At 39.1% G+C, this 24,156-nt stretch overlaps 1 protein-coding gene across 2 annotated transcripts; it reads right to left on the reverse strand.

The window, feature by feature from the left end:
• Nucleotides 1–1,786: 1,786 nt before the first annotated feature.
• Nucleotides 1,787–23,980, reverse strand: FBXO9 (F-box protein 9). Of its 2 annotated transcripts, none has more exons than XM_063330313.1 (13): nucleotides 23,686–23,980; nucleotides 19,654–19,727; nucleotides 18,496–18,654; nucleotides 17,998–18,055; nucleotides 14,965–15,064; nucleotides 12,456–12,586; nucleotides 7,749–7,863; nucleotides 6,928–7,046; nucleotides 6,542–6,632; nucleotides 5,449–5,544; nucleotides 4,580–4,673; nucleotides 3,694–3,848; nucleotides 1,787–2,364 (listed from the first exon to the last, which is right to left on the reverse strand). In XM_063330313.1, exons 3-13 carry the CDS (start codon nucleotides 18,640–18,642, stop codon nucleotides 2,256–2,258), a joined length of 1,215 nt encoding a protein of 404 aa, XP_063186383.1. In that variant the 5' UTR covers nucleotides 18,643–18,654; nucleotides 19,654–19,727; nucleotides 23,686–23,980; the 3' UTR covers nucleotides 1,787–2,255. The 2 variants fall into 2 exon arrangements, with proteins under 2 accessions (XP_063186383.1, XP_063186382.1); XM_063330312.1 differs by having other exon boundaries at nucleotides 19,654–19,731.
• Between the last annotated feature and the right edge of the window lie 176 nt (nucleotides 23,981–24,156).

Genomic DNA, 24,156 nt, shown 5'->3' on the forward strand with positions numbered 1-24,156 from the left:
TACTCACCCATTTCTTCACTGAAACAAGTACTATTTTAATAGCTGCATGTGAACAGACAGTATCTGCTGATAAACCATTTCAAAAGACAAAACTAGCTCAACTTTCTTATATTGTTAAATGCGTAATGCTAAATGATATTAATCATAGCTCAGTCTCATAGATAGAAGGCTCACGTAATTTTCTTGGTGAAGGAAAATTTCATATAATCTTAAAATAATCATTGCCTGAGACTTCTGTTGAATCAACACCTCAATTTGTAACAGGACATTAGCTAGCTTTTCCTTTACACCCAGAGTACATTTCAAACGCACGGCCAAGGCAAGAAAAAACAAAAACTCAGAGGCAGCAGGTAAATCTTGGTATGAAAAGAGCTTCAAATTGAAAGGCTCTTCCATTACATCCAACTTGGTTACTGGACAAAACTATACCTGAACAAATAATCGGTATCATCTTCTGATTCTTGTGACGAAAACTTTTGACGTTTCTCAGCAGGCAGAATCAGCTCCTTATCTTTCACCCTCAACGAAAGTGTAGATAACTAACATCTTTCCCTGTTTACAAACTCGGCAATATTTCAAAACATGAAGCAATCATTTTTCCCTTCAGCAATGAGAACAAAACCCACTCCTTATTAAATGTTCTGTTGTATGAAGTTAATAGTGCAACTGCAGCCTAAGGACATAGCCCAAAGAAGGGCTGCAGGCAGAGTAATAAGATTCTAAGACTACCTAGAAAAAGCCCGAAGTTTCAGATATACACATCCTTATTCAGAACTCATGTACCTGAAAGCTTCTCTATTTTTCTCAGCTAACCTACAAGTAGTATAATAAAAAGTAATTAAGAGGTTAATTCTGCCTGTCAATCTTGCCTAGCATGTAGTTTACGCATGGTAACTCCTAACTAATCATCTTTAACTGTATGAAAATAATGATTTCTTGGCAAAATAAGAAATTGCAAGGGATCGCATGTTCAAAATCATGATTTATTGATGTATTTTTAATCATGTAGCTCCTTGCAAAGATACACTTTATAAATTATGGAACACGTATAGTTCTTTCCACAGCTTTCACATTTTAGTCCTCGAGTCCAGGTCAGTATTTTGAAATGAGATGTTCAAAGGTAAATTATGCAAAATGGCTTTTAAAAACTACACTAAAAAGCTTCAGTTCTTTCAGAATCCAAGATACATATATAATAAGCAGCATTACAGTGTCTGCACTACACCCCCAAGCGATATATGCAGGAGAAGCAGCGTACAGTACCTGCACCAAACCTCAAGGTACACTTCATGATTAGCAGTACACAGCACCTGAACATCTACAGCAGCCTCAAAATTTATCTTAGTACAACAAATGCTCAAAGGGTTTACAGCATCTGTAGCAAGGTTAGATGAAGGGTTATAGCACATTACAATCACATCCCAGTGAGCACCTGCTTACCTGTGCATTCACACCTGGCCAATGCACAAGCAGTACACACCAGTGTTTCACCATTGCACTGTGACACTTCCCAAGCAGAGCCACGTACCCCACAAACCCATCCTGCAGTGCAAGAGAACCACTCACTGCCCACACCCCTCTCCCCTTCATGCCCACCCTGTCGAGCAGGCGGGCTCCGCTGAACTTCTATCAAGATCTAATTACATTTAGACCCACTGACATCACTGCACTGGCGGGGATGTACCGCTGTGGTTAGATTTTATACTTCATGCTTGCTTGCCCTTGATTGTTTTTTCTTAATGTTGATGTTGACAAAATGCAGGATCTTAAAGGCAAACAAAATAAGTTTAATTCAAAGAAAACATTTATTTGAAGTTCTTTTAAGTCACACAGTTTAACAGATATAAGACAACTTTCTCCTCTTCACATTTCAAGCCTTCACCAGAGACCACACACACTGTCCCACGGACAGCGAGATTCCTCTATAACAATTCCTTTGGGACAAACCAGTGTCCAGGCAGATGAAGACTCACATTTTAAGCAGACTGATTTATAAAATCCATTTTAAAAAATCCCCAACAAAACAATCAACAAAACTTTGTTATCAAATTCTTATCACAAAGAAAAGGTGTTCAATACTCATAAGCTTGACTTCAAAATAAAACCCCAGCCACTCATAATCAAATAGAAGATACTGCCTTCAAAAAATTCCCCTGAATTTTAAAATGTTCCAAATATATACACATTTATAACTTAAGCGCTCATTAGCTACAACCTTTTATTCATGCAAGAGCTGTGAGGGGAAAAGGTGTTTCTTAGAGCGGCTTTTCTGAAAATGCAGTGAAACTCTTCACTCGTGCAAAGAACAAAGGGGTGTACATTTTGTCAATGTCGAAAGTAGTAACAGCTGTCTCACCAGTCGATCTGCAAAGAGTATTGTAAAAGTGAAATTAAACACAAATTGCCGCTTGAGTCCCTCAGTAAATCAATCATGTTCCACAGTACAGTGTGTGCACCAAACTACAGCTGGAATGTAAGCGTCTTTCATTCTGCCTTGTTCTGAGAGCATCTGAATGTTGCTCAAATCCCACTGTATATAATACACTTCTGTTTTAACATCAAAGAAACCACTTTCCCCTTTCATTCTTATTATTAGCTCCAAGACTTGAAACAGCACAGAATGTCACTGAAGTCACCATGTTGATATTGAATCAAAAAAATCTCCTTTTATTTGTTTCACTTAGAACCCTGAATTCAAAACACAGAGTGACAGCAAAAACCGGTATGTTTACGAAACTTTAAAAAGAAGAAACCAGAGTATTTCTGAACATCAGTGACAAAAAACAGGCATCCTCCTAGATGTGTTTCATACACATCTTTATTCTAGTTTCAAAAGGATACCACCATATTGAGAGATAGAGCAGAACCTGAGCAGTAAAGGTTCCATGCTGAAAAAAGTGTCCGTGATACTGCCACTTCTCTATAAATTAGGTATGAAAATATTGGGTTTTATAAAAGCAATGTTTCTGTTTATGAAAGTTACCTATACTCCCAACCACCAGCAGTTTACTTTGTAGATTTTATATACTTAGAGCTCAAAGCTGAGCTATGTCCCTGTAAAAACACTGGATATAGAGATTAAGACAACTGCAAGACAAGGCCTAAATCCACTAAATGCCAACATCAAACATCTGGACAGCCAACTTGCCAGTAATTTAGTGTCAGGTACAAGAACAGTGGCCACGGCTCTTGCTTGGTCAGTGATCAGAACAGCTGGTCACATACCCATATTTTGCACTGCTGGATTATATAGTTTGTAAACGCTACAGTTCTCACATGACGGGTACAGATATTTATAGTTTGCACATCCACAGAGGAAAAGAAATCCACCTTAATTAATATGCGTTTTCCACACCCCTTTACTAGCACTGCACTAAGTCGTTCAACCCTGATCCAGTTCTGAAGTCAAACACTGTGCATAAATCCTTTAAATGGCTAAAATACTGCAGTTCTACTACTCAGGAAAACTTTCCATACCATTTAAAAAAGTTACTAAAATATTGGTATTTCTTAAAAGTAAAAATTCGTTGTGATACATCAAATCAGGACCAGCTACTGTTTTCAGGACATTTTGTTAAAGCCTCGTAAGCCTCAGAGCCTTTACATCTTCCGTACTTAGTACTGGACAAATTAATGTCACCTGTGTTTCTGCAGTTAAGTATCCTTCTTTGATCTTACTCCCCATTTACTTACTTGTAAGTTATGTGACAAGAATGATGTATCCAGACAAGTTTGTTGAACCTCTGGCGCCCACTGGAGCACAACTGCAGTCCTACATGAAAACTGTGATCTGTTTCTTGCACAGGAACACGGCGGAAATACCTGTATTTGTGGTAGTCAATCGGTTTCTGCACAAAGAGAAAAGAAGTTTCATGAACTACAAAGAAAACACCGTGCAACTATTTATCCTGAGGCCTGAATGACTGTGAGGACAGATTGTTAAACTCTGATACTTAAAAGTAAGTACTGGTATTCCTTGAAAACACATCAATTTAGATGTTAATTACGGACGAGGTTTTCACAGAAAAGTAAAATAAGCCAAACTATGCAAACTCACTGTGAAGTAACACTTCTAACTCTTCACAAGTTTCTCTTGACAGACACTTTGTTAATCTGAAATTTTTGTGATGTAAATAAATTGACCAAATCATTCAGAGTTCAATTAACGAATACCGCTTATGTAGTTTTATTTAATGCTGTGGAACACAACTGCATGCAGTCAAAACTGATCTCAGAAAATGAGCTCTGCGCCCTTCCCTTCTGTTTGTTAACGTGACTTAGTAGCACCACACGTGGCAATTAAGCCTAAGAGGCAGAACCGTTGCTCAAACATGAAGCAGATATTCACCTGTCTTAATAAAAAGATTATTACAGATTTGGGGAAAAAAGGTAAGATAAATCACCAGGCTAATATATATTTTATTTTTAAACCATTTAAAAAAATGAAATTCATTTTTTAATTCTCTGGTGTAATGCAAGTCTTCATGTGCCTAAAAATATTCTGTGAATGGTCTGAGAAAAACTTATTAAAAAGACCCCTCCTTAAACTATTTTTCCTCTAGTCTATTTTGCTACCTACCTCTTCCTTTTTCTTCATTATTACAGCAAATACTTTGGTTTGATTGTCTGTTTCCTGGGAAAGGCGATAATGGCCAAGCAAGATTGCATCCGTTCTGGAAAGTTAAGAGGAGGATAGTGTCAAGGACATAAAAATATTCCCTGTCTCAAGAGAGTCATGTACTTATAATACAACTATCAGCAGTGAGAAGAAGACTGACTGCATATCATAATCAAGGAAACTTCTTTATTTGCCTTTAGTAAAGTACTAGGCTCACTGATGATGCAAAATGGTTAAAACATTTTGGAAGGTTGCTTTTAATTTTCCCAGGTAGGACAGTAAAGGTAAGTTAGTCAGTTCTACCTAGCTTACTGCTAAATATTTTCAGACTTCTGGTGAACAGCTCAAACCTGTTCTGAAGTCACAAACGATTTTCTGTGTTTTTAACAAGTTCGTGCCAACATCAAAATGAAATCACGCAATAATTTAGTCATATCCCACCAAAATCTTCACTTTACCACAAACAGTCAAGGAAGTGTAAGAAAGCAGTCAGTAACAAAATAGTATCTTTAAAAGTATTCTAAACCCACCAAGCTAATAGCGTGTATTCTTCCATCTACTTCCTGTAAAAGTTTAAAATCACACAACCCGCAAAGGAAATCTAATTACAGTATCAGGACCTTAAAATTATAAGTATCTTTGCACAAAGACCAAATTTTTTTGTAGTTCTCAAAAGAGAACTATAAACACCTATAACACAAGATAAATAACATTGCATTTTCACTCTTGTTTTACTAAGCCAGGATATAGAATCCGAGATAAAAGCAAATACAAATTGCCAAGTAAAAGCAAGATGAAAACAGTAGAGCCAAATATTTTAGTTCAATAACCTTGTATTTTTAGTCCGTAAGCGAGGAACTATAGATTGAGGATCTTCAGGAGTTGTTAGCATCATAACTTGACCATCTGGGAAGAATCTCAAATACCTGCAAAAATATAATTACGGAATGCAGACCTAAAAAGCATGTTCTTTTTCTGTTGTTTTGGGTTTTTTTTCAAATCATGGGATGTTTCTCAGAAGGCCAGAGAACTTAATAGGTAATAGGATTTGAAAACATATTTCTTCACACATGATATAACAGAAAAAAGAGATCAGAAATCAAAAGAGAGTTTTGAGGATTAAAAAATCAAGTTACGAAGAGTTATGAAAGAGAGCAGAAATTGAGTTTTATCACCTCTAATCAAAGCAAGAAGGCTACCCTGGAATCAAAACTGAACTCAAGTAATCTTCTCCATTCCTAGCATTGAGACAAATGGAACAAAATCTTAATTACAGTATCAGTACAGAATGGACAATGTCATATGGACTTTTTCAGGTTCTGGGACCTGATCAACTTGTACTGTACTCAGATACTACAACTTGTACAGTACTCAGGTACTATGCTGATGTTTGTGAGACTATAGAAATAGCCAAGAGATTCAATGATTTCTATTAATGATTTCCAGCCTCAGGAGGGATGGCAGAATGGAACAATAAATGCTGGGAACAGCAAGATGAAGAACAGCAGAAACACAGGCCGAGGAAATAAATGGCAAGGTATTTACAGCAAGTTGAGAAAGCCCAGCCTCTTGATTATTTACAACTGGTTACAAATAAGTTAAAAGACAATTCTTGTATAATCACTTGTTTTCCCTTTGCTGAAAACGATTAGTATATCAGAAATGTAAATTACTGTTGTTACTGTTTAGGTTTTATCCACATGGAATGGTTTAACTGAGGATGAAATGTGCTTCTAAGCTCATCGCTAATTATCATAATAAATTCTACTTCTTAAAACCTATTCTCAAAAAATGTACATAGCTTTACGCACTGTAGTAGTTCCATTGAGTTTTAGAGAATACTTAATGTTTGTGATATCAAGGGCTGGATTTAAAGAACTTAAGAGAGAAACATTTCACTCACTCATTGTACTACAGTTCTACCTGTAATATTCCACTTGGTGCCATGCTCTATAGAAACCATCAAGAGATTGTTCTCCTTGACGTATGTATTTTGTCTTGCTGATATATACACCTACAGGAAAGGAAGATACGAGTATACAAACAAAAACTGAGTACATGAAATATTTAAGATAAAAAAAACAATAATCTAAAACTTTTGAGTTTACTTTTGTTACTTAAATAGATTAAAGTTTTTATTTTCGTCCCTTTCGCCCTTCCCTTCTCTTCGCCGATGTTCTACAGATTCAGAAGCCCAAACAAATTCAGATTAGGTCTAACAATGTTATAAACATCAAACCCACAGAACTGCTTCTGTCATGGTTACATGCAGTAAAAAAAAAATACCGATTTCCAAAAGTACACCTTACCATCAAATCGAACACGGGGCCTTTCCAAAAACATCTCCCTCCAAGAGGCATACGGAACAAGTTTATTGCAGCTCCTGCCCCATATTTTCAAACAGACTTGATGCCAGATTTCAGGATCTCTAGTGAAAATGAGAAAAAAGCAAACCCCATAACTTTGCCACAAGCCTTGTTTAGCTCTTGTATATCAAAGTAACACAGTCCATTATTTACCTTGGATGCAACTGAAAGAAACTTTATTGAACAACAGCAGCTCATAATTTAAAATCATTCACTAATTTACTTATTCCTGGAACATTTGAAAGCTACTTCCTCCTCCCAGTAAAATTCAAGAACACAATGCCATTTTCAGCCAAGTACAGAACAAGAACATTGCAGCAGCCTGGCACTTTCTCTACATGGCCATACGAGGATGACAACACAAGAGACACTATTAATGGAGACCTTGCCACTCTGACTTTCAAACAAGGTAGAGCAAGTAAGACTTTCAGCAACACTTCTTAGTACAGGGAAGTTATCTATCTAACATACCATTTAGTGGTGTATTCAAAAGCCGATTAAGCACTGTGAGGAGCAGAACATGAAAATTACCATGGGAAGGAAAAGCACAACATAGTCCTACATGTACAGTTTAGCAGCCTAAAGCAAAACAAACAAACAAACGAAAAAACAAAAAACCCCCACCTTTCCAACACAGGCAATTTTGCTCTATGGATTTATTATCCACCTCTACACACTGTTAACATATGCTCAAGCATGAAAAAGCTCTTATTTCTTCCTTAGAGCAGAGAGAAGCTTCACTCTAGATAACTTAACTACAATACCTGGCACAAATGTAAAATCCTCGACAAACAAGAGATAATTGCTCTAATGATCTTAGGTCCAAGTCACTCGAAACCACCCATCGGAAAATGTACATTAGTACTTCCATAGGCAACACTGCCAAGAGAAAAGAAATCCTTGTTAGATGATAACCTGTAAATCGATGGCTTATCTACAATTCCAGGTTTGACCATTATTGAAGTTCTGACTTCCCATAAAAAAATCCTACTTTTTCACATTGTAGCCAGATGCCAGGAAACAAAAAGAATTATCTTTAATTTAAAAAGTCACTATATATTAGAAAAAAGTCACATAACGAAAGAACGAAAATAATGCGTTTAAAGTGCATTATGGTAAGATGATAGCATAAAACACAGTTTAACTGTAAGGTGTTATACTAAAAATTCCACGTCTACATTGCACATCCACAGTGCCTGCAAAGCAGTATTTTCTTCAAACTGACCTAGAGTGTAACATTACCTCAAAGCATAGTGCTTTTGCACGACAAGCTAAATACGCTCAGGTCAGGTTCAGTATTGGATAGGAGGTCCTAAGAACAACCTATCCACTATGAAATTGATACCATATCACTCTGTATTTTGTGGTACAGGTACAGTGATTGAAAATGGTATCACATATCACTGTTGTGTTGAACGACTTTTTCTAATGTAATACAAGAGAATGACAGAATCCTCATCACAGCTCTACAGGATCAGGTAATGAGTGGCATAGCATTAAAAGTTCAGTGAGAAAGCCCTGGGAAACTAAGCCAAAATTCTTTCTAATAACTTTCTGCCTTCCTAAGTTTCCTCTGTTGTTTCAGTTGTGTATAATCTTGTTTACTAATTTTATAGCATCAGGAATTAGGCTTTATTTATTTTCAACTACTGCTGCTTGCCAGAGCCTATGGCTTGAACTGTATCACCACATGCACATAAGACTTCTCTATTTTACTTAGTGTAATTGCTTTGACATCAAATGGAAAAAATAGCTGAGTGGCACAAAGGTACATTAAACAGTAACTAGCTGTAAATGCCATGGTAGAGACCGCATTTATCAGAATTCTGATTTTTAGTAAAAGAGCATACCTAAAAAAACTGCATTGCCACACTCCCACAAATCCAATAAGACTGTTTTTGTTATAAAATTTGATTAAACTTAAGTCTCACATTTCAGAATACTAACATGATAAAAAGTATATACATCATTGAGCACCGATTTCTGTATTAATTTAACACACATCTTGTTTCATGAATCTGATTTGATTTTATGTTTTATTATTGAGAAGTCCTAACTTTGCTATGTTGCTTGTATTTGCAACCATTAAATTAATGTTCCAATATAAGCAAAAGTTGTGCAGATGCATTTATTGATAGAAGGTACAAAACAGCCTCTGGCAATTGAGGAGCTCTTCAGTATGTGAACTCTTAGTGTCCCAGAGAATGGGAGCTAAAAAGGCTTAAAAATCTGCTACAAGTGCTAACAGGTATACAGCTTCCATTCAGATAGTCACCAGTCAGCCAAAGTTTTTGATTATCTATCTTACCGTCCATGTTTCTAAGTTTCTAGTAAACTAGGGATTGTTAAAACACTTTGCTTCAGATACTGGGCATGCCCTGTAGGACAAATATTATAGTATTTCCGGTGAAGAATGCTGTCTTGGTCCCAAGCCTTACTTGTGTAAAAGAGGGAAAAAAAACTACTATGAAAAATTGCTCATATACTAGGGAGGGGAAGTAAATATATCCAGTATGTCAGTTACATAGCAGAGGTCTGATCCTGTCCTGTACTAAGGGTTAACCAATATTCTAAGATTATGAATGTCAATAAAATGTAAAATGGAATACAGGAAATCAATTCAGCCAAATGCATTGCTTCACATTGTTTCAGTTTTCCTTGGGCTGCTGAGGTCTGCGACTATTGTACTACTGTGATGACCAAGAAGGATCCTTTCCAGCCTACTTACTTCTGAAGCAGACATCATGATTTCAACAGTTTTTCCTCTGCTATAAAAAGTCAGTACGCAAGATACTGCCACACAGGACTGGCAAGAAGGCAGACAATAAACCTAGAAAGAGACTAAGATTGCTGCTAAAATGAGGCACCTCCTGAGATCACTTTAATGTCTACAACATCTTGACTTTACTGGAAAAAAATGAAAAGATGCTTTCCCAAGTGTACAATGCCACAGTTGTGAAAATTAAATAAAATAGACTCTCTACAATTTAGATCTCTCAAGGAAGTCTCTGGATTACTATCCTAGAACTGAAACACTGAAAATCATTAACCTTCAAAAGCCTTTCTAGCTATGTTATACAGCCACAGAATCACAGAATCTTAATGGTTGGAAAGGACCCTTAAGATCACCGAGTCTAACCAAACAACCTACAATCTCTGCCCTTCAGAGCATGCCCTGAAGTGCCAAATCTACATGTTTCTTAAATACCTCTAGGGATGGTGACTCAACCACCTCCCTGGGCAGGCTGTTCCAGTGCCTGACCACTCTTTCAGTAAAGGAATTCTTCCTAATACCTAATCTAAACCTCCCCTGCTGCAGCTTCAGACCATTTCCTCTGGTCCTGTCATTATTCACCTGGGAGAAGAGGCCAACACCCACCTCTCTCCAGCCTCCTTTCAGGCAGTTGTAGAGGGCAATGAGGTCTCCCCTCAGCCTCCTCTTCTCCAAGCTAAACATGCCCAGCTCCCTCAGCCTCTCCTCATGTGACCTGGTCTCCAGACCCCTCACCAGCCTGGTAGCTCTCCTCTGGACACGCTCCAGCACTTCAATGTCCCTCTTGTACAGAGGGGCCCAGAACTGAACACAGGACTCAAGGTGGGGCCTCACCAGTGCCGAGTACAGAGGCACGATCACTTCCCTGCTCCTGCTGGCCACGCTAGTCCTGATACAAGCCAGAATGCTGTTGGCCGCCTTGGCCACCTGGGCACACTGCTGGCTCATGTTAAGCTGGCCGTCCACCAGCACTCCCAGGTCCTTTTCTGCTGGGCAGCTTTCCAGACACTCTTCCCCAAGCCTGTAGCGTTGCTTGGGGTTGTTGTGACCAAAATGCAGGACCCAGCACTTGGCCTTGTTAAACCTCATACAGTTGGCCTTGGCCCATTGATCCAGCCTGTGCAGGTCCCTCTGTAGAGCCTTCCTACCCTCAAGCAGATCAACACTCCCACCTAGTTTGGTGTCATCTGCAAACTTACTGAGGGTGCACTCAACCCCCTCATCCAGATCATTGCTAAAGATATTAAACAAAACCGGCCCCAAAACTGAGTCCTGAGGGACACCACTGGTGACCGGCCGCCAAGAGGATTTCACCCCATTAATCACAACTCCCTGGGCATGGCCATCCAGCCAATTTTTAACCCAGCGAAGAGTACATTTGTCTATGCCATGATTCGCCAGCTTCTCCAGGAGAATGCTGTGGGGGACGGTGTCAAAGTCCTTACCAAAGTCCAGATAGACAACTTCCACAGCCTTCCCCACATCCAGAAGGCAGGTCACATGGTCATAGAAAGCGATCAGGTTGGTTAAAGCAGGACCCCCTTTCCTAAACCCATGCTGGCTGGCCCTGATCCCTTGGCTGCCCTGCACTTGCCGTGAGAGCTCACTCAAGATGATCCTCTCCATGATCTTTCCTGGTACCGAGGTCAGGCTGACGGGCCTGTAGTTCCCTGGATCTTCCTTCCGACCCTTCTTCTAGATGGGCGTCACATTAGCCACCCTCCAGCCATCTGGCACCTGCCCTGTTGACCAGGATTGTTCCTAAATGATGGAGAGAGGCTTGGTGAGCTCTCCCGCCAGCTCCCTGAGTACTCTTGGGTGAATTCCATCTGGCCCCACAGACTTATATATGTCTAGGTGCAGAAGCAGATCATTGACTACTTCCTCCTGGATTATGGGTGGGCTGTTCTGCTCTCCATCCTTATCTTCCAGCTCTGGAGGCTGAGCACCCTGGGCACAGCTGGTCTGACTATTGAAGATGGATGCAAAGTAGGCATTAAGTATCTCAGCCTTCTCCTTGTCATTGGTTGCAACTTTCCCCCCAGCATCCAGTAAGGGATGGAGATTCTCCCTGGCTTTCTTTTTTTTGATGTATTTATAAAAGCTTTTTTTGTTGTCCTTAATGTTAGTGGCCAAGTTGAGCTCCAGCTGGGCTTTTGCCTTCCTAATTTTCTCTAATTTTCAGTCTTGCTGAACCTGAAAACATATTTATTCTAAAAATATGATACAGAATCAGATTAAAACAGGAAATGCAAAGATGCATAATCTTCACAGAACAATTGTCTCTTATTCACACTTAAGAATTGTAATAAATATTTGCAAACCAAAACAAAAATACCCACATTTCACTTTTTCAAACATTAATTGGAAGGAAAACTGGAATACATGTACTTCAGCAAGCCCATTTCTAGAAGCTGGTACTTTTAAGTATGACTGATCCTGAAAAATTCTACTTAGTAGTAATACTACATGGAAAAGTTTGTGCAACAAAGGTAAAATAATGTATGAGAAAAAGATCTGTTTAGCTTGTTGATGATCTTTTTTCCTTTACATCTAACTATAAAAGTAAATAAAAAGATACTATATACATTTCTTTAAAGGTGGCTTTAGAATGAAGGAGAGAAATGTTTTAATCAAGTCAGAGTGAAACATCTCTATAAATTGTGCCTCTGAACTCTTACAGTGTCTTATCTCATACCTGAGATATGGGTCTGGCTGACATCAACCTCAGGCTGACAAAGTTTCACTGAAGATTCCTGAAGAGCTAACTGCTGTTGGAATTCTGTCAGGAGATCAGCCATTTTGTCATCCTCTTTGTTATCCTCAACACTAGAAAAGGGGGAATGCCAACACTGTGATACTGGACAAAACATACAGACAGACATCCTTATCTTTGCATCAATCCGCTGTCTTACGTTCATTCAATACAGTTGTCTCCTGTATGTAAGCAATCTCATTTCATCATACAATACAACTACTGCAATCCTATCAAGTTCATTTAGATTTTACTGGAACCCATCTGACAGTAACAACTTTCTTTTCATTTAATTCCAATTCCAGTTCCTTTTTGGATTTGAAAGTTCACTGTTCAGTGTTTTTAGTGAAGTCACTGAAGAATTGCTTGACCCCATGAAAAGACAAATCTGATCTTTTACTTTGTCAAAGATAAGCAGTGTGCAAGAAATAAATTATTATAATTGATGGAAATTTTTTGTAATCCTTGTCACAATGTAACACATTGAAAACAATTTAGGAATTATTTTTTTTACTCTTGCATTATTGACTGAAGAGTGATCCTCCGTGGGTTTTTTCATCAATAATGAAGGAAAACTTTCCTTTAGGAAAACTACTTTTCACCTATTCTGTAAACAAGCAGACATAAAAAATTTCAGAAGCAAGGACAAGATTGCAAAACAGAAGCAATATGCTTGTTACTTGTCAGTAAACTTGAAGGATTACTAAGTGATAAAAAAACATTACCATATTAAAAAAAACCCTAAATTTAAGTTGTATGTCATAATATGATGCTTTAACAGGTGCACACTTGCTTGCACCAAGTAACCGCAAACACAACTCTCCTTGATCTCCCCACAAAACACTTTCTTTCCCCTGACTTGGTATACAAGCTAGCTAAGAGACCTTCCAGTCACTTTTAAATATTATTCAATTATCCTCTAAATAAGCCTAATAGAATGAGCTGAGAACATAAGCAAGCAACTAGCAGACCTACCAATGGGTTTTAAAGTATTATACAAAAGACAATTATGTTTGGGCCTGTCCTAACTAAGACCATAGTAAGATGTTGCACTGAATGTACCTTCCTTTATTTTGATGAATATGACAGCCAGTCCCAGTATCTAAAGGCCACGCTGTAAATTGTTTTTTCAAATGTAATTGTATAATCTGTTTTTTCTCACCAAGATTGTGTGAAACAGCTACAACAGTAATTCAGAGAGCAAAACCATCACAACTAGAAACTCTTAAAAAGACACACCTCTACAGATACACTTTTAAACAACAATTAAAGAGAGTCGGCTGTTTTTCCCTCACTGTCACGTAGTGCTGGGGATGGTGCAGCAACATTTACAAAACTGAATGAAAACTCATACAGTAAGTGGCAGATGGACAGAGAGGCTTAATGAAGGGAATAGAGAAAATTATGCTAAAATAAGAAAATAATCCTATGAAAACCAAATTTTTTATATGAGTGTAATTTATTATCCAGTATTTTCCTAGTGCACAAATGCATACCAAAGATTTCATGCTAGCAATGCATTCAGAAGCAGATGTAAATAAAGTACTTAGCTCATCTTACTCTCTTTTCTATTGAGTCAAGTACTGCACTGAAATTGTACTGCCCTGGGGCAACAAGACTGAGCTGGCAATACCACACCTACATGGTTGTATTTTCCTCTTTTATTCTCAAATTAAAACCCTTGATTCCTTGCTGCTATCAGCAGCGTCTATGGCTGCTACCAGTAAGCAGTGAATTTGGAAGCTCTGTTTCAGAAGCTTGTCTTCACTATGCTATCTGAGCTGTAACACAAGTTTTACCCTAACCTGAACCCTGTCCTCAAGCGTAAGTCTTGGGCTCAAGTTAGGTCAACCTTAAGGCGCTAGACATTTGGTGTGCTGAGGCAAGGCGAGTTCTGATGCTTGTAATGACGAAAGACTAGGCTGCTCGGATTACAATCTATGAGCTTTTAAATGTATTGCTCTCCTTATTGGAAATGTTCCCATACAGCTGTGTTAGCACAAGAACAGTAGTATATTCCCTTCCTTAATTACGGTGCTTATTCCATGGTACAAAGCTTTTACTAATTGACCTTTTTGCCATCTGCAGTTTTGTAGATGATCCTAAACGTATAATTCATAAATCTGAAGATCAGAAGTCAAAAGTAAAAAAGTGAATGATGCTTTTTTCTTTTTTTAAGTAACAGCATAACTCTTTGTAATCCCTCCACTTGAATTTAACCAGCTCCAAATAAGCGTGTTACCTTCTTTGAACTACAGTATAGAAAAGTCCTCCTTGTACTAATGCATCTGTAAACTTTCTACAAAGCAGTCTATTCAAATGAAAGTATAGAAGTTTTCCAAATGTTAGAGACTTACAACTGTGTATCACAGTAGAGCATTCACATGCTTTAGAAATAAAATTTCAGGTTTCAGTACTACTATGCACTTAATTAGTAAATCTTCATACTTACCACCTCTTTCCAACTCCATCACCATCTGGGGACCGCGTATAGGTGATCTTAAACTCTATGTCAGGTACCAGCTGCATGGCTAGACGATAAAACTTGATGGCTGAAAATAAAGGGTTAATGTTTAAATATGTCTGATGCCTGTACTAGCTTATCAAAGCAAAAATTTTTTTTCACAGATGGCTTCAGCTAAAAGCACTAAACAGGTGGAAAATGCTTTTTCCTAGTAAATCTTATTTTATCTAAACTGATTAGGTTTAAATTCAATACAGGAGAGAGGCACATTAAGCAGTTTCAAAACTAAAAACTTCATGTACTCTTTCAGAGTAAAAAGCTCTTGCAGATGTGTTTCAGCTTTTACACATTTACCTTAACCACTGCAAACTCAGTTATGGAGTACAAAATTTTACATTAAAACATTACAAAATCCTGATTTCATTTGCTGCACAGCACTTAAAAAGCTTTCTCAACCAGCCAAAGATTTTAGGTATTATACTCACAATTAACCATGAGGAACGTAAAAGAGAATTTGAAAGATGAGGCACGTACCCGGTATAGTACATACAGTCATTCAGACATACATATTAAAAAGGTGAAGAAGGACAACAAAATACTGTTGTACTTTAAAACAGTAACAATAGACATCAAACAAGTAAATTTTACTGTGGCAAACCCCTGGAAACTACAGAAAGCATAGAAGCAAGCCACTATAAAACCGAGGATGAGGAACCTGACTGGAGGAAAGCAGCTCTTTCAAAAAGCTATGTAGCAAGCATAAGACTACAGGGCATGAAGGAAAACCTGACAGATTTGGCTTCTTATAGCATGCAGTGAAAGTACTTCTGCCTTTAACACTCCAAAGATGCCACAAACACTGAATAGAGAAACAGGCCCAGGAAAATCACCCTGTGGGAAGGAACAGTTATTTAAGCTGCAGAATGTCTTTTTTCTGAGCTAACTCTGTGGATCCTTCTTAATTTACGTGGATTCATTGTATGTACATTAAGTCTGTTAAGGTATTAAACCTGTATTAAGACGATATACGCATTTATATGTCTCTCTATTCTCACATCGTGATACGAAGACAAGAGTGCAACTCTCCCTCAGTTTGAACCCTTAAAAATGAAACAAAACCCAAAATAAAACATCAGTGAGTGTGAAACTCAAAATTTGACACAATAATGAGCCTGAGAAGCCTGTGTCTGGGGCAAGTATGTGTCCTATTTCCTTGAGGTCATGCCAGGGCCAGTGACTGGCAAGTCGCAGTATCCTTTGGCTGGTGAGGATGAGGAATACCAGCAGCCAGCTAAACAGAGATCAGTCTCAACTTTAGCATTTAATCTTGCAGCAAGGCCTGTACTGTACTTAAACATGAAACAAGCTACTGCACATAACTGTCTCACAAACGTTATGTATCAGCAGATTTCAGAAGCAGGCTGAAATGTCACTTGGATTCTGGTGACCTGGATTCTGGTGGCCGGGTCAGCAGATAAAAGTGTGGTATGAAAACAGATGTCCCAATATGTGCTCCGTAATATATGTGTCTAGTGTAGGACCATGTCTCTAAAGTTTCATGCAGATGCATGTGTAGAAGCAGTTTCATTTTTTTTTCTTTAAGTCTCAAATCAAACTCAACCGAGAAAGAATGGATTCACATTCACGCAATCCAGATTCCTAAATCACCCCTGTGAAGGCAACTCTCTAGGATGTTACTACTCCTCTGCTGCTGTGTTTAACATAGGAGCGCACTCAAGCAGATGAAACTATAGCTTTTGTTTTATACACACAATGCTTAAATAGATGTCCTTCCTCACATTTTTTTCATTTACTTCAAAACAGTTGGTATGAAAGAACCTTCACAATCTACTGCACAATTTCCTAAATGGTAGATTACATATCACATTTAGTTCTGACGTCTTTTTTTACTGCACATTTAATTCTGTACCCAACACACGAAATACCTTAGCCTAAAGTAATTTTGCCCCGTAAAAACACGTAATAAATTAGAAACTGAATCAATTAATTTTATTACCTACTGGGGATTCATATTTCTTTCAGTTCATTTGAAATCTGGAACAACCACCAGAAATCCCTTGCAAGGGAGGGAAAACTCTCATGGTGGAAATGGAAATTTTGTATTTAACAGGTGGCTGAGTTCAGGAGCTTCCAGCGTACTCTCAGTTTTGCATATCTTGATGTATTTTGCACTTGCACTTTAACCAGGGTGGCCAAAACCTCTAGTGGATGAGGAGGATGGCACGTACATTCTATGTTCCTTTTTTTTAATGAAGGAAATAGAAAACTTCGTCATCAGTTATTACTTGATATCTCCACTAGTGACCTACAGGACTTGTAAATTAGGACAGGCTTCTTACTCTAGATATTCTGAAAGCTAAATACGAGGAAGAAAACTCTGAATTTCCATTTTTGCTAGTGCTGATAGCATAGCAAGAGGGCAAGCAAGCTCAGCATCTTAAATATTTATGGCAAACCTCATAAAATAAAACTAGCAGATTTAAACATTCACTTCAGGAATTCTTAAAGAAGCTATCTTAGCATGCTGTGTAAATTAAAAAAACAAACAAATAAAAACAACAACGACAAAACAAAGAACCATCAACAGAACATTCCATGGGTTAAGTAGTTCTGTTCAAAGTGGAATGAAGAAAACTGTGAGCACAGAAAATACAGTATATTGCCTTGCTTAGTTACTGTTACAAAAGTCACATAAAGCAGCATGCTATATGAAGAAGCAATTCAGTGCTTCATTAAATTTCAAGATTTCAAAATACTGTTGTTTTGTCTGAAAGCTAGAAATTCTGTCTCCTTGATCTCGCTTTAACTTCATCTCAACCTCAGAATTGTGATATGATGGTTCCTTTTATAGCAAGTTTGTTCGCTTATGCAAATAATTCAGCTCTCAAATGACTACTAGCCTGCAGTTTAAGTTCACTGGCATCATGCAGTCTTGCACATATATCAGAAAGTGCTAGATTCCTCTGCAATAAGGGTGTTCTTTGTAGACCTCCATATTACCTTCATAAAGGGCCCCATTTTGTTCTTCTTCCACTGCCTTCAAGAAAAGTTCTTTTGCCTGCACAATAAATAACACAGAACACTTTTTAAATTCCTTACAAATATAACTACATTGTCACTTGACTTAGAATTATTTTTCGTCTTACCTACTGCGCTCTATGAAGGAGACGAATAAAATAGTTCCATAGAGTAAGAAGACATATTCGTGTGCTACAAGCCATAACTGAAATTCCCAATCAAAAAACTATCCCTGTTCCTGCTGCTCACCCCTTACCTACAATCTTTCAGAAAGCAGACTGGGAAGGTGCCAGAATTAAGCCAAGAATAAAAACTAGAAAAATCACTGCAGAATTAAGGAAATACATCAGTATGGAGACAACAGGTTAACCAGCTCTGTTGTTTCTCTACAGTGAATTCAGCATTACCTTTTAGGATAGTTATACAGCAATACTAACACACAAAAAAAACCCCCAAAATTATACATCCGGTGTTTTGTACCTTTTCCTCTTTTGCTATCTCCTGTTTCACTCTGGCATCTACAGACTTTAGTCCAGGTCCTCTTGAAGATGGTCTGCATGGCAGAGGTTCCAACCCACTAGAACTCATACCTGGGGCAAGCTCAAACATCCATTGAGCTCTGAACATCTGGAGCTCTGCCTAAAAAATCCAATTAATGCTGATTTAGTAGCACATATTCAGACAGAACATCTTCTGAGGAGAAATTATAAAGTACAAGCACAAGAAAGAATTTCAAAATGATGCATTACATTTCCAAGTCTTAAATGGTTTCAGTGAGTTTAGACACAGAGTTAGCGATTGGTTTATAGTATTTTTTTTTTTTTAATGCACAAGTATTTGTTCAGTCTCATTCAATAATATAAGTGCTTTTATCTGGACTATTCAGGTCAGAAGAAAAAATGATGTTTCAAGAAATAGTTGTTAGTACTATGGTTATGACCTAAGACTCCATAGGAAAGTATTCTTTCTAGACTGGTGTTTCTTCTTGTTAATGCAGAGTTATCTTAAGCAAGAAGTCAATTAGCTCTTGAAATTAAAATTTAGAAAACCTAATTTTTTGTACACAAGCATACTAAGCTTGATGACAATCAAGGCTGTCATTTATATAATACACAAATAAGACCTTACACTCCTGTCTCTTTTAAAAAGAAAGGACTATGCTCCGTGAAACAAGGCAAGTTGTAATTCTTGCCATGCATTTTTTTCAGCATCTTTCAAGTTACACTTCACATGTCTCTTGGAATCCTCACGACTTTTGGAGAGCAACTACACATAAATCTAGTATAGTAAGAGAACACACTTTTTTATCAGACTGCTTTTATCAACTTTCTGCTCCAGAAAACAGTGACAACTTAAACTGGAATTTGATCCATACAGAAATGGCTGTCCAATTTCTATAGTTCTTCAAACAAATTCCAAATCTTCCACAAACTTTCTTTTCATCTGCACAGATAACTAAAGACTAAATTTGACACTTGGAACACGTGGCAACATTTATCTATTTCACTTTTGGAGGGGCAGACAGTATAAGCATTTGTGAGATCAACAAATGCATGGTAACTAAATGAGCATAAGTAATGCAGTTTAAATCACAGCAGTAGTATTTTTGTAAAAAAAACACTCGCATAAGACACATACCTGAAGATTTGCTTCACCAGATCTTTCATTGTCATCGGTTCTTACCAAATCAGAGTGACAATCTTCTTCAGCTTCTGCCTAGTAGAGAGCAGTCAGACATGATTATAGAGTCTGCATAAGTCCCTACAGCACATTCACAATGCACAACTGTCACAGACGCTCATTTAAAAAAAATTAAGCATATTCCCGTTTTCCCCATCCTACCCACCTACCCCACAGATCAATCTTAATCGATGACAAAAATTAGTCTTAAAATTACTGGTACTGTTTGCGCTTCCCTATTAACCCAATGAAGTTGGGTTTTGCATTTCAGTCACATCAATCCAATGCAGATTAGTTATGTATCACTCGAAGGCTTAAATGCATCACTACTCTGCCATAATACCTGAATAAATACACTCAGTGCCTAAGTCAAAGCATAGAATCAAAGCTTCAGTATTAAATAGTAGTGTGCTTCATACAAGAAATGAAAATGTAATCACTATCTTCTCATTATAAAGATAACCAGTAGTTTTGATCTGTTTAGCAATTTGTGCTTTGAGTAACAATACATACTTTACAATAATTATGGGACAGTATAGGCAATCTCAAAAAATACCTGTGAAACTAGACAAGAAATGCATTATAAAAGGAAATAAAAAGTCAGCATGAGAGCTTGACAGCTGGTTTTATTTACGGTACAGCTGTGAGACAGGTTAAACAAATAAGACCTTAAATAAGACCTTTAACTAAACTTAACAGGGCACTACATAGGAGTTAGAGAGCTTGTTTAGGAGCAAAACTTAGAAAGATCCAAATAAATTCTCATTGTGAAATATACTGAGATTTATGGAATCTATACTAAAACAAAGTAAAACTAATTCTGAACACCAGTGACAAGCCACTACAATGACAACAGCAGCAAGATGCCAGTAAGGAAAAAAACCCAAAGACTAAGACATTTGTTTAAAGCTCTTCCTGCAGCTGAAGCATTCCAGTTTTTCTATCTTTCTGCACTGAAATTCACATCTATAGTTTGGCAAGTACCTAATGCAAAATGAGAAGGCAGCAAGCCTGGCATTAAGATGACCACAACTCCTTAGAGAAATTTTATTTCCCACTCCTTCCTATTGTAGACAGCGCTCAAAAGACTTCAAGTGACATTCTGTCAGTGAGATTCTTCCGAGTTCTCGTAAAGAAATCTCTACCTCCTGCACAATCAAAGCGCAGAAATCAAAGCGTTCTTGTATTCAGAAAATTTATAAAATTTTTATAGCATCTGGAAGTTCATGATCAAACCACAGAATACTGGCAAACCTGATGTGAAGGCAATGCTTAATCTCTTTGTCTCGGTGACAAGCACCTCTCTGGAGTTCAGCTGTAGCACTTGTTTCTGGTTTCCAAAACAACCACAAACTCACTGGCTTGTCACCTGTAAACGTGTTTTCACTGATATCTCAGTCAATTTATCTTTTACAGTTGATAATGCAGACAGTGTTGGTTGGTTAAAGTAAACAGATATCGCATCTGTTTCTACACTCTGATTTTAAGGCTGCAGATTTTGAATTTCTCGGTAGAGAAAAAAGGTAAGCCAGAACGCTCCAAAGCACTAGCAACGTTAAATCTGAGCGAGAAGTAAATAACTTAGAAATTTCACAGTTTTTTATTACAGAATTTGATTGCAGGCACTTAATGTCCTATAAGTTACAGCAGTCCTATCACGTTATTTTAACATCCAGGCATTACGTCTAAAGTGGCCAGAGATAGCCTGGGAATGACCAAGCACTGAAATGGATGTCTTGTAAGTGGACTTTTATGGCACTGGGCTGACCCGAATCAGGCCTACCTCTGCCTGCGCAGAGTGTAAGGCTTCTGGTTTGCAGCTGAATTATGTCTAGTCAGCTCTCAGTCTGGGCAGAATAAGTCTGGTTTTATCTGCAAAATGCAGAGACTAGTAAAGTTATTTAGAAACTAAATCAACACACTATCTTCTTGCGCATAAAGGCACGCCCATTAAAACCTCTTAAATCATTAAGTCCGTAAATAAACTAATTTAAGAGTTAGAGTTAAAATTATTTAGGAGGTTATGAAGCTGACTGAAGTTTACCTCATGCTCAAAACCTTTTTGTTTCAGTAACCTGTTCAAGAGTCTTGATTTTCCTTCCCTTGTTTCTGTTCAACTGCCCTACTTCTCCTTCATTTCTGAGTCACAGTCACAGTTCTGGACCAAAAGCTTCCAAAATTAATGCTCTTTAAAACTTAAATGTGCTCCCAGTCCAAACAAAAAAATACACGATACTACGAAGACCTAGCCCACAGCGTAAAAGCTGTCAAAAAACATCATAAAGTTGATTACAAACAAAATCTTGACTTCCATCATTACCTCCTCTGTACAGAGTGTATGTGTGATCTGAAGTCTCTCATATCAAAGGTTTGTCTTCTGGCAGCAGTGGCAGCATATGTGACCATCCCTCTAAATTTACCAGTAAAGCAATTCATTCACATCGCTACTGCATGGCTAACTGGACTGGAAAACTGATCTCTACGAACAACCTTTCCGCTATTTATTTAATCTGCTGAAATCCTATGGTTTTGCTAGAGCAAATGAGTAAACAGAGGTATCACTGAAGCAAGGATCTTCACTACCAGACAGCTCATGAGACAACACCCAAAGCAGGTTGTAACTTGTAAACATTGGATCCTTGCCCCAACTCTGACAACACTTAAATCGTAGTTATAGTTTCTGAACTTCACAGAATTTGTACTGTAACCACTACTTAGTGGATAAATCTAACCTATTCATTTTAATGCTGTTGGCCCTCCTCCTGCTACAAGTCAGTTGTCATATGAAACAGTGACTTTATCCTGCTTGGAAGTGAGACATCCTTAGTGTGTACTGATCAGCTCAAACAATTTTCCATGAGAAAAGCAGTAGCCAGTCAAGCCACCAGAAGGTCAGCATGCCACAAGTAAACATCTGAATTAGACTGTGACCTGTAAAAAGAAGTCAGCCAAGTTGATTTGGTTCTGATTTGTTCAAAAAGCTTTAGAAATTATTTGCCAAATGCAAAACTAGTTTATTTGCACAGCTTAAACTGCTTTGCAATCAATAATTGCATGCTGATTTCCTCAGAGCATGACAGTGACTTACTAAACTGTCAGTAATGTCTAGTCCTTTATAGTTCAGATCTTTTGTTTCAGCAAAATAAAGCCAAGATCAGGAACAGTTAAAAGGTGACTCACCAGTTGAACAGGGCTACATGTGAACTGCACAGAACTAAAGGATCAGCAAGCACAACATAGAAAACAGGGATCGACAGCTAACATTCTTCTTCGTTTTGTAAGAAAACGAGGAAGTTGCTCCATTTTTCTGTCGGTGTGGTAGAAGCAACGGTGTTCAAAAATAAGTTTTAATCATGGTGGTAAGAAGTTTTAATCACAGTGGTAAGAAGTTTTAAGAGCTCCTGAATGAGCTAAATGGTTTAACTTCGAATGATCACGTTCTCATCATGGATACTTGGATCCGTATTGAGGTGCAGCCAGAAAAGCAATACTGATCAAAACAGTATTTCTGGTATGGTAAATCGCAAACTCAAGTAAGTAGAGTGCCTGGCCCATGGAGCCCTTTAAATCACCCGGTGACTTTATGCCACCCGGTTTTTGAGAGAAGGAAGAGGAAGGTGGGGCGTGCTCCTCTATAAGGACAGCGGGATTTGCTGAGGCCTTTCTCCGGATGGCCACATCGGCCCTTAATTAAGCAGCCCCGCTCATCAGCCCCAAGTCCCCTGCGGCAGACGGCCCTGTCACCCGGGCTGGGATGGCGGCCAGCATCCCGGCACACTCCCCACAGGCCTCACCGGGTGCCAGGTGGCGGGCAGGGCCCAGGGGGTCGCCCCTCGGGCCCCACACCCCCTCCCACCGCCCCCCTCAGTCCCCCCCGGGGGCGGCGGGGCCGGGCCGCCCTCCGCCCGCACCTGCCGCGGTGGTCGCCCCCCCCACCTCCCCCCGCCTCAGGCCGCCGTGCAGCGGGGAGGGGGGCCCGGTGCCGCTCACCATGCTGCCAACGCTCGGGCGGCGCCGTCCCGTCCCGGAGGGTCTCTGCCCCCCCCCCCCCGCCTCGCTCGGTCCGTGTGTGTCCTCCTCCCCGCAGGGGGGAAATTAGCAGAGTTCTCGGTCGGAGAAGCGCACCACGCAGCGGGAGTAACTGCGGGCCCTACGTACGGCAGCCATCTTCCCGGCGAGTGAGGGGCCGGCGGGCTGGGAGCAGCGGAGAGACGCGACCAGACAAACCCGCAAGGTCAGAGCGCCGCCTGACGCGCGGGCCGCTCTCCGCCGCGGGCGCCACCGCCTGGACTACCTATCCCAGCGCCCAACGCGGCCCCGCAGCGGCTCGCCCGCGGGCAGCGCCGTGCCGCGCTGCCTGCTGGGAAACATAGTCCGCGGGGCGACACCCCCCTTTGGGTTGCGGCGCGGCCCCGGGCCAGTCCCGCCCGGCGGCGGAGCAGGGTCTGCCGGGAAGTGTAG

The sequence above is a fragment of the Chroicocephalus ridibundus genome, chromosome 3 (assembly GCF_963924245.1).
Source record: "Chroicocephalus ridibundus chromosome 3, bChrRid1.1, whole genome shotgun sequence".
Taxonomy (NCBI): domain Eukaryota; kingdom Metazoa; phylum Chordata; class Aves; order Charadriiformes; family Laridae; genus Chroicocephalus; species Chroicocephalus ridibundus.

Excerpts from the sequence above, each read along its gene's own strand:
- FBXO9 (XM_063330312.1), bottom strand. Across the intron at positions 15,065-17,997 it reads AAATGGGGCCCTTTATGAAG|CCATCAAGTTTTATCGTCTA; the intron begins GTAATATGGAGG and ends CTTTATTTTCAG. Across the intron at positions 6,633-6,927 it reads GCCCCGTGTTCGATTTGATG|GTGTATATATCAGCAAGACA; the intron begins GTAAGGTGTACT and ends CCTTTCCTGTAG.